Source organism: Hyperolius riggenbachi, chromosome 4 (genome assembly GCF_040937935.1).
Source record: "Hyperolius riggenbachi isolate aHypRig1 chromosome 4, aHypRig1.pri, whole genome shotgun sequence".
Taxonomy (NCBI): domain Eukaryota; kingdom Metazoa; phylum Chordata; class Amphibia; order Anura; family Hyperoliidae; genus Hyperolius; species Hyperolius riggenbachi.
The window spans coordinates 132622295-132633621 of NC_090649.1; the positions used below are offsets into that span (position 1 = coordinate 132622295).

General features: G+C 45.1%; 1 protein-coding gene across 1 annotated transcript in view; it reads right to left on the reverse strand.

Annotated features, from left to right (window-relative positions):
• GPC1 (glypican 1) overlaps window positions 1–11013 on the reverse strand; it is a 122522-nt gene extending 111509 nt beyond the window's left edge. The window contains exon 1 of the mRNA XM_068280723.1: window positions 9979–11013. Coding sequence (XP_068136824.1) covers window positions 9979–10144 — 166 coding nt within the window. The 5' untranslated portion in view covers window positions 10145–11013. The remainder of the gene's footprint in view (window positions 1–9978) is intronic.
• Window positions 11014–11327: the final 314 nt, after the last annotated feature.

The following is an 11327-nucleotide window of genomic DNA, read 5'->3' on the forward strand; positions in this document are numbered from 1 at the left end:
ATTTTAGGAGGTTAGAGTTAGGCACAAGTTCAGATTAGAGTTAAGGCTTGGCTTGGGGTTTAGGGAATTATGTTTAAATACCCACATGAGGATAAAGGCTAAATTAAGTTAAATTGAAGTCAACAGCTAAGGGATAATCAAGCACAAGAACAGTTCCGATTTTAACTCTCCTAATTTTGATTTTTCTTAACAGCTTAAAGAGGCCGGGAACTCAGCGCATAAAAGAGGCTGGGAACTCAGTGCATAAAAGAGGCCGGGAACTCAGTGCATAAAAGAGGCTGGGAACTCAGTGCATAAAAGAGGCAGGGAATTCAGTGCATAAAAGAGACAGGGAACTCAGTGCATAAAAGAGGCAGGGAACTCAGTGCATAAAAGAGGCAGGGAATTCAGTGCATAAAAGAGACAGGGAACTCAGTGCATAAAAGAGGCAGGGAACTCAGTGCATAAAGGAGGCAGGGAACTCAGTGCATAAAAGAGGCTGGGAACTCCGTGCATAAAAGAGGCAGGGAACTCAGTGCATAAAAGAGGCAGGGAACTCAGTGCATAAAAGAGGCTGGGACCTCAGTGCATAAAAGAGGCTGGGAATTCAGTGCATAAAAGAGACAGGGAACTCAGTGCATAAAAGAGGCAGGGAACTCAGTGCATAAAGGAGGCAGGGAACTCAGTGCATAAAAGAGGCAGGGAACTCCATGCATAAAAGAGGCAGGGAACTCAGTGCATAAAAGAGGCAGGGAACTCAGTGCATAAAAGAGGCAGGGAACTCAGTGCATAAAAGAGGCTGGGAACTCAGTGCATAAAAGAGGCTGGGAACTCAGTGCATAAAAGAGGCTGGGAACTCCGTGCATAAAAGAGGCTGGGAACTCCGTGCATAAAAGAGGCGGGGAACTCAGTGCATAAAAGAGGCAGGGAACTCCGTGCATAAAAGAGGCAGGGAACTCCGTGCATAAAAGAGGCAGGGAACTCAGTGCATAAAAGAGGCAGGGAACTCAGTGCATAAAAGAGGCAGGGAACTCCGTGCATAAAAGAGGCAGGGAACTCAGTGCATAAAAGAGGCAGGGAACTCAGTGCATAAAAGAGGCTGAGAACTCAGTGCATAAAAGAGGCAGGGAACTCAGTGCATGCCTGGCTATAATTTGCTGGAAATGACAGAAGCAGAAGAACAAGGAGATCCCAATTCAGAGGTTTCTTACAATGAGAAATAGCTCTATGAACATTAAACTGACCCCCTGGAACTTATGAAATTTCACAAAAGAGACAGTGCTCCCAATACATTATTACATTTATAGTGAATAGACAAGGAGGTAACCTGAATTTTCTTGGGTTCCTTATGTTTTAAGCAGTTTTCGTATCACCAATGGCCTTCAAGCCTTGAAACATGTTGCCATAAATCAGTCAGGCAGAATTAATAGCTGTCGTATAATACTGTCCAGCAGCATATAACACTGTCTGAAGGGTTTAAGAAGCTATTAAACACAGTTCTAGCAACACACGATGCAGAAACAGTGCAATACGAGTGATGTAAAGCCCTGGTGATTCCCAGCTGACTGCAGCTTGCCTTATTCATGAAGCCCGACAGTGAAACACAACCTAAGCCTTTTCAATGTTTTCCAATATACTGTACCGGCAACAAATCATCTTATGCAAACAAGCAGAAGCGAAATGAGTAAACTCTGTGCATCAAAGCCAGCACCATAAAGTGCTGCACAAAGAGATATCTATTATATACTCTGCAGCAGCTCGTCTTCCAAGGGTCCTCCATGTTAATCTGCAAGACAAGAACACTACCTGCCTGTGAGGGAACTTGCGTATCCTACCTGGACATGGGCATTTTACTGCCTGCATATGGTTATTATATAATAATACTGATCTCATCAGAGTATTTAATAATAGTGCGCAATTTTCATAGATCTGCTATGAAAATTGCGGCTACCAATAGCGGGCCCGATTAGTAGTCGTAGTTCAAATAGCGGTGCCCGCTATTTAGACTATTTTTGGAAGCGGGGGGTTATTACTGTATTTTTTGGACTGTAAGACTCACTTTTTCTTCCCCAAAAGTGTGTGGGGGGGGGGGGGGGGGAGTCACTGTGTCTTATAGTCCAAATGCAGGTATTTCCTGACTTGTGAACACCTCCAGCCCGTGGCAATGTCAGGGACTCCCTTTACTGTGCCCATGCAGAGGAGGACACAGGGGGACAAATAGAGGACAAGGGGACACAAAGGAGCATTGAGGAGGACAAAAAAGGGACATAGGAGGACAGAGGCGGACACAAGGGGGACAGAGAAGGACACAGGAAAACACAAGAGGTACAAGGGAGCAGGAGGTACAAAGGGGGAATAATCCACAAGATGCCCCTTCACCATGGATGCACTAGGTTTAGTATATATTTTTTCCCTGGTTTTTGTCCTCTAAATCTAGGTGCGTCTTATGGTCAGGAGCGTCTTATAGTCCGGAAAATATGGTAGATGTTGGAGAGGGGGGTTATTAATTGGGAGGAGGGTTATTAGTTACCCATAGGGAAGGTGAAAGTATGGAGAGTATAGGTTACTGTGAAATATTGGCAAATATTGCCGATATTTCACTATATTAATCAGGTTTTAGAATATTGATTTACCAATATTCTACTACCGCAATAAAATCCATAATTACGGGAAGGAGGGTTTAATGTCACACCTAAATTAGCCAGTGGCGTTTTCAAGAGTATGCAATCTTATCTATCTTGGAGGATATTTGGTGCAAGCATGGCCGAAACACCGAGCTTAGGAAGTATGCTTGTGCTGCAATAATTTAGCGTGCATGAATAATCCATTTGTAGATGGAACAGAAACCCAACTGCACCAAAAAATTCAGCAAGCATAACATCTCCAGTATACAGTATATCCAGTGTGATCCAGTAAGAATCACACTGCACTAATATACCTCCCAACATTTAGAGAGAAGAAAGAGGGACGCTTTAAGGCACACCCCTGTCACACCTCTAACCACGCCCCCTGCCACACTCCTTATCACGCATGTAGTTTTATCATTCAAACCACACTGGTCCTTTCTACCATCATTAGTGTTCCTTCATTTTAACATTTGAAAAGAACAAATATATAATTTGAAATGATAGCCAATGAAACACATTTTCCAGTATAAAAACACATATATTTACATGCATCTGTACATCAGTCCTGAAAGAGGGACACATTAGGAAGAAAGAGGGACAGAGGGATTTGGATCCAAAAGGGACAGTTGGGAGCTATGCACTAATGGGCATGGAGTTTCGCAATGTATTAAAATTAGTATCGGCAAAATGAATGTGTCCAAAGCATCACATATAATTGAACTGTAATTTGAGCAATATGTAGAGATGTACAGAGGTGCCAAAAGGATAAAATTTGCTAAAATCGTTTAATAAGTTCGAGAGGCGGTGGTTGATCAGCCACTCCAAAACAGACATGATGCTGTCAATTGAGGTAGTAACAATTTATACTCATATAAATTATGATACATACTCCTAGAAAAAACTGGCAACGCGTTTCGCAGGCATAGCCCCGCTTCTTCAGGCAATAGACAACAGGAGTATCACACAGCTAGGGGTCCAATATCAGCTTGGCACCTCTGTAGATGCCAAGCTGATATTGGACCTCTAGCTGTGTGATACACATGTTGTCTATCCACAGAGAGCGACGTCTTAGTCCTGAGTGGGGACAGGCCTAAACTCCTCACCTGCCTCTACAGTGGTTGCCTTAGTGGTAACCCGGGTTTGTAAGTATAATACTTAGGATTCATAATTTCTCCTCTGTTCCAATACATACTACACTATATTGGGCTCTCGGTTTTCTGCTTTATATAATTTGAGCAAGGCTTGGATGCCAGTGAATGGCTATATAAAGCTCAAAGTCAGCTGTCAGGGTATCAACCTCCAGTGTTTGGATTTGATGCTGGAGATGAAGATGCTAGGAGGTGAGTATTGGTATTGGTTAGGGTTATCTGATAGGGTTTGGGAGGGTAAAGACTTATATAGGCTTCCAAGAAAGGGATTAATTTTAAGAACAGTACTGCACAAAACCGATCCCTTTCTCAATCATAAGCAGATTGGACATTCTGGAAATGATCGATCTGATGGGAAAATTGCCTGGTGTGTATAAGGTGTCAGTGTTAGGAAACAGGAGGTGGAGAGGTTATTGATGTTAATTAGGCTTGGTTCACAAGGACAATTGTGAAATGTTGCAGTTAACAGCTTCTACCTAGGCATAACAAAGATGTAAATAAGGTAGGTATGAGTTACACATGCCTGACTAAGGCGGCCAATAACAACCACCTGAGTCAATAGTCAATAGATGAGCATGTATTAACAGCAGTTCGCAGTTATAGCACTTTCTTTATTGCGCCAGAATCCACAAGGTATCCAAAAATTGTTTGGGTAGCTTCAAAGTCCCTCTTTGTCAAGGAGTGTGGTTTTGAAACTCCCAAAACAATTGTTGGATACCTTGTGAATACTGGCACAATAAAGAAAGTGCTATAACAGCGATGCTGATGTGCTATTAATACTTGCTCATCTATTGTACTACCGGTGGACTGCCTACACCGCATTATCAAGCACCCTTGAATTACTGATGGTGTGCCAAATTCCACTTCTGGACTTCTTGAGCCAATAATCAGGGCTGTGTACAGCGGCCACTGACTCCCGACCCGCGAGTTATCGGATCAACTCATCCCCACGACGGCTGATCCGATAGTCTGTGCCGTTCCCCTGCCCCGCTGTATGACATCACACACGCACCACTCTGTCGTCCCTCTGCCCCCAGCGCATAGCACCAGAACAAGTCGTCTGCTACATAGCTGACATGGGTCTGCACAGGCCAGCCAGCGAAGTCACACTAACGGATCGGGTCCCGATTCCCGTTGGATGGCATAAAATCAAGAGGTGTATACGCACTTTAAAAAATGTATTTATTTATTTTTTTGCATTTTCAGGCTGCAGCCATGTATAAAGCTATAAATGGCACCTCCACTGGCAGAAAGAGGGCCACTGAAAAGGTGTCCTGGGGATCATCTACTAACCTTATTGGATATAACTACAAGGGACGATTTAAATGTTATTATTTTTATTTTTCCAGAGAAACTTTTGATAAAAGCAAAACCAAAGGACATGACCACTTAAACTGCTTTTTTTCTGCCGTTGTCTATGATCTTTAGCATTGCAGAATGACAGGCCTGATAATGTTCTCTGATGTGTCACTGGCCTTAGAAGTCAGATGTTGGTTATATAGCATGTGTCTGACAGGTCCCAGCAGGTTTCCCTTCACAGGACATTCTGAGGCACTGTGAGGCACACAACACACCTGGAGGTCTGCTAGACAGCTGAGACAGCCAGGGAAAGTTAGGGGCTGACACAGGAAAGGTAGCTAGAGAAGGTACCGTCCCCAGACACACTGACTACAACTAGCCATGCTCCAGGGTTATATTCATTGATATAGGAGCAATCCAATCTTCAAAAGATGCTTGCCATGTGACACCTCTATTCAGAGTGGGATTTTGGTGAAACTTACACAATTGTGTTCTTTCTCTGCACAGAGTGGGGAACAATGATGGATCACATGAATGTTGGTGACATGACTTGTCCTCAAGCTGTGTGGCCCAGAGCTATGTACAGTCAATTGTACCGTACACACAGCCTGTTACTCGTATAGACCACTGTATGACCACACACAGCAAAGAGACAAGCTAAATGCATTACAATGGGATAAAGCATTAAAGCAATGAAAAGTCCAGAATTTTTATTTTTTTACGAGTTTTACCAAGCCATAGTCCAAGGACTGAATAACACTGGCCAGCCAGCGCCCCAGGAACCGGAAGGGCCCCACCTCCATGCTTTATTAGTGCTTATTTGGTAATAATCAGGGCTGTGGAGTCGGAGTTGGAGTCGGGGCAATTTTGGGTACCCGGAGTCGGAGTTGGAGTCGTTGATTTCATAAACTGAGGAGTCGGGAGTCGGAGCCATTTTGGGTACCCGGAGTCGGCGTTGGAGTCGTGGTTTCATAAACTGAGGAGTCGGAGTTGGAGTCGGAAGATTTTTGTACCGACTCCACAGCCCTGGTAATAATCACCTCTGTATGTGCTTTGATTAGTTGTAACCATTATTAGACTGTTCTCCTCCCCAGCATACATCTCTCTGACACTGCTGCGGCCCTTGGCAGGTGTCAGGGCTCCATATCACTTGTTAGGTATAGAGCCCCTTGGGAGGGGTGCACAATGTAAAACTCGTACTTGGGCCCAGAGCTCCTAAGCTACGCCACTGGCACTGGTCTGGATGGAGTTTCTATGTTCTTGCCATGTTTGTGTGAGTTTCCTCTGGGTACTCCAGTTTGCACTCACCTGCCAAAAACATACTGATTTGTTACTGGATGTTCCCCAAATCTGGCCCTAGAATGAGGGGAGGACACTGGTAAGTGGGTTTCACAAGCAGCCAGTGCAAATTGTGGGGTGTTTGATGTTTTCTGTATAGCGCTCTGCGCAAAGCGTTGGTTTTATATAGAAGTGTAATAATGACAGTTTTACAGTGTGACAAGCTCAGAAGGAACAAACGCATCGGCAGCGATCACTTATGTAGCTAAGAAACCAATTAGCAATCAAACATAACACACAACACCCAGCTAAAGTCAAATATAGGAATCAGTGCATCCATGCAGCAAAGTACGGTAATAGTAGTAAGTAATAACGTGTAATGTTCTAGCTTTCAAAATGTCACTGTTGTTATATACCGTATATTTTTTTCATTTTTGTTTGGTTGTGCAGCCACGCAATACGCTCCTGGATAGCCTTTCAGAGAGGCACAAAATGGTAATAACCAAATCTCTGCACTGCCACTGTTCACAAGTGACTTCCCCAAACGCTTTTCAATCTGGGTCCCCCTCCCAGCCCCTTCTAATACAAGTTCCAATACAAGTACAGCAGCTGAGGAGGTCTCGGAATCCTGTTTTCTGGTTTATGACACATAACCTGTGAACAGAGTTTTTTTATTTACTGGCAAGAACATTATGACTTGGAAGGTTTAGGATCACATTAACATAAGTCAACAGCAAATGCTCTATTTCAAAACTCCAAAGGAAGAACAGCAAAGTTTACTTATAATCTATCAGGCAGAGAATGCAGTGGGCGGAGCAATGGGCGATGCAAAGGTTGCAACTGCATCAGGGCCACTGGACCAGAGAAGCCTCCCAAGAGCCTTATGATATGGTAATCCCCTCTATGTTTGCTTTATATAGTGGTAATTATTACCCCTACCCTGCTCACTACTCTCTGATAGTGTGGCTGTGCTTGGCAGGATTTTGTACTTGATATACATTTTTACGTATAGAATCCTTGCTTAGCTCCTTAGCGAATAGCCATGCCACTGGCAGAAAGGCAAGCATAGGAAGCGGATATTAATCATGTGACATTTCTAAATTTAGGCCACTTTTACACTTGCATTGGAAATCTGTGTTGTGTTTCCCTATTTTACTGCAAAGGTTGCGCCGGAAGTGCCCGATCAGCCGCAAAATCAACAGCATGTTACCGTCGCATGCATGCAACCTGAGACTCCAAGTGATGTACTTCCTGTCCAGCAAGTCAAAGGGCGAGGGGCATGCTGGGGAGGCGCCATGCACTCTTCCGCAGGGTCATATGTTAGGCATTTTGTGCGTTGTGGTACAATGTGACGGGGGAGGGATATCGCACACCCATAGGCAATCTGGATCCTACTCTCTAGATTCCCTACGTCCCCCTGGAGACCCCCAACCGCTGCCCAGGACCCTCTTTAAGATTGTGACCACGGTGCCCTGCATAAGTACATCCGCGCCTGTGCAGTAGCAGGGTGGTGCTTGTGTAAGAGCGGCTTCAGCTCACTGTGCAGGCATTGGGCACACAAGCACAGGCACAGTACGGCCAGGGTGCTTGACCACGCAAACATATCTAACAAGTTCTTGTTGAATATATTCTGGGGGTCTGCGTGTGGCCCACAGCGGGCCAGGAGGATGTGGAATTCCCATGCTATTGTCTAGGTGCGTCTGTACTTGGGCAGCAGAGCGCGGTTCCGATCTTAAAGAGGGTCTCGGGCATTGGTGGTGGTCTCTAGGAGGATGTAGGGAGTCAGAGGGGAGGATCCTCTTCTTAGGTAAGTATCTAATGTTTTTTACTTCACTCCGCCTCGTGTACACTTTAGGCCAGTTTTACACAGGTGGTTTGTGGTGCTCACACCTCAGAAATCAGCCGTCATATGACCCTGTGCCACGGTGTGGTGACAGGGACACATACATAGCGCCGCCCACCACTCTGGGATTCCTGTTGATCCGTGCATGCACACCCCCGTTATTTACACTTACTGCTTTGTTCATTGACTTGTATTGCTACAGAATCCGTGCGGTTGGCAAGATGCATGCGGCAACGCGCTGTGTTGAGAACGTGGCAACTTGGATACTTCAGTCGCATCGCGTCACAGCATATCTCCATAGACTTCCATGGCCCTTGTAATGGAAGCGTAACTCGGGGCGACGCAGTGGCTAAGTGTAAAAGGGGCCTTAATGTGTATGTTATAATACGCACAATGTCCATTGCAGTTCACACAATTATAACGCGTGCGTTAAGCAATCCACACAGTGTGAATCTAACCTTACAGAGCAAAAATCTGTGATTTTCATGAATATCATGGCAATTAACCTAGAAATGTATCCTTGTTAACTTACAGGGCATTGGTTTGTTAAAGCTGATTCCTTATAGGTTCTGTTAGGCTAATGTTATCCAATGGATCCAGTTATCTTAAGGCCACATGTTAACGTAACACTGTTAATATTAACTAGAGTGGGCCACAATTAGAACCTTTGTCAGGTTTGTTTTTTTGTCTGTGCCTCTTATACAGGAATCTCCTTCACTTCCTGTTACCACTTGATCTTTCCTATAGCAACATACACAGTAATAAAACAATTTTTGGAAGTGTGGGAAATGTATAACTAGGTTTTTACTGCTGACTGTGCTTTTTTGAGAAACTCATTCATGTCTTGCTCTGCAATCCCACCAACCATGTTCCACAGTAAGATATAATGCAGACAATAGTGAGCACCTTTCTCCAGGTTGTCCAAAGCTAACATGAATGTTTACAGCAGAAATCCACCTATCCAAACGTATTTACCAAAACCAGGGTTTCTAAAATACCAATATCAATTTAATTGTTTGTAAAGCTCCAGGGCTGTAATTCTTTACCTGTGACCTGAAACAAACATGTCATATGCAAGTGTCCCAACAATCGCTGACACCACGCTTATTCTAGGTCAGAAAATCACCAGACAAGTATTTCAGCCCTGAACATTGCACCTTCAAACAATTCAATATCGGCAGCTCATATGTGTGTCCTGACAGGTTATCTTTAACTCACACCAATGCTGAAAATATAGTATATCTGTTACAGGTATACAACAGCTTCAGGAATAGGTCAGTAGGCTTATTACACATGGTCACTGCAATGCCAATTTACATTGTCACACATCACAACAGAGGTCCAGGATGTAGAATTGATGACTGTATTTTGACTACTATAGGACAGCAATAGATGTTCGCCCACAGGACATGGCACAAGGAAAGAACCGTTGTGGAAGAGGCAAGTCTTGGCATGTTAGGCTATTAGAGCATGCTGGAACTTATAGTCCTTCCTCACAGCGCCTGGAAGACAAGTCTCTGAGGGCAGCCCACAGCAGTTATTGCTGAAGCACCCTTTGTCATGCCTTGACACATCACCTGAGTTCTCCAGGCTTTGTCTGCAATGACTGAAGATTGCGCTGATAAGCAGTTTCTCCTTGGCACCTCATAGTAATTTAGCACGCTTGTGCCAGACTAATTAACATTCTTCTTTGAGTTGTGTGAACCTGACCTCAGTCCCAAAAATCCTCCCTCTGATTCCAATAACCTTCTGTCTAAACCATGATGAGTTTTCCTAAAAACTGCAGTATAAAAGTAGCACTCACCTGAGATCTCTGACTGGGGCACCCCAGTGAGGCTGAACCCCTTGGCATTGTACATGGCTTTCACCAATTCACAGCTCTTGGGTTTGTTCCCTGAATCTCCAGCTGCCCAGTGTACAAAGAAGACAACTCCAAGATGCCACCACGAATGCCCACACATCCACTCCATGGCTTCAGTGGGTAAGGTAGGAAGAAATAAAACTATGAGGTGCTAGGAAGGAAGTGGCATGCGCAGCCCAGCTGGCAATGCCCAGAAGCCTTTCAGATCTGCTCTTGGGAGGCAGCACTTGGAGCAAAGCACAGACACCAGCTAGCAGATCTGCTGGGGACCTTGTGGTGTGCTGCACTTATCTGATATTGGGGGCATACAGGGGCCCCAAGATACAAGGAAGACAGAGGTGTTGAAAATGGGCATGTCCAAGATGTGGATGTTTCTACATACCACAGTTAGCACAGCTGTGCCACTGCACTGGAAGGCAGGCAGGAATCAGTGACACTGCAATGGACTCAGACTGGAGCAGTGACACTGCAATGGAATCAGACTGGAGCTGTGACACTGGAGCCAGGCATCTGTAACCAGTGAAGGGAGGGTGCCTCTCCAAGCTGCTCTGATGGAGGGGTGTAGTCCTGTACAGTCTGATGTATGGCAAATAGAGCGCACGCACCAAATATGCAACTACAACAGTTTCAGCAATGCAATCCAATGACCTGTGCGAAGTGTCGCAGCTCAGTCCAATGTCGCCTCGCTCAGTGCCGTGTTAGTGAGTCCTTTGTGCAGGGTGTCTCTACATGGTTTCCTCAGCCTGGTGATGGGGTGGTCAGCGGACAGCATCCTGCTCCATTCTGCTGGGATTGGGGCTGCAGAGGTGTATGATGATCAGGAGGAGTGATGGCTGGAGCTGCAGCGCTGGACTCCCCCCTGTCCTGGCTGCTGGATACGGTGATGCTGCTGCTCTGTCGTGTGCTGATGCTGCAGCTGCTCCTCTCTCCTCTGTCACTCTCCACACTGGCGACCCTCCGCTGTAGACTGAAGATTCCAACTCCAGCTGCACAGAGCACATTGAGAGCCGCCAGCCAATCACAGGCTTTGTCACAGCCCCTTTCTAATGTAATACAATTAGCATCCCGATTGGGTGTCAGGGTTAGCCAGGCAAGAGGTGGAGAATGGCTGGGTGTGTGGATGTATTTATTCCTATGGTAGACCTAATGCAACCTATGAAACTATGTACAGTGTATGCTAAATATTTCACTACATTCACTTCAGTCAGGCACCACCTCTGATCTACAAATGAGGAAGAGTAATTGTCAGGCTGTCGTGTGTGAGTGCAGTAATACACAAAATATCATTATCT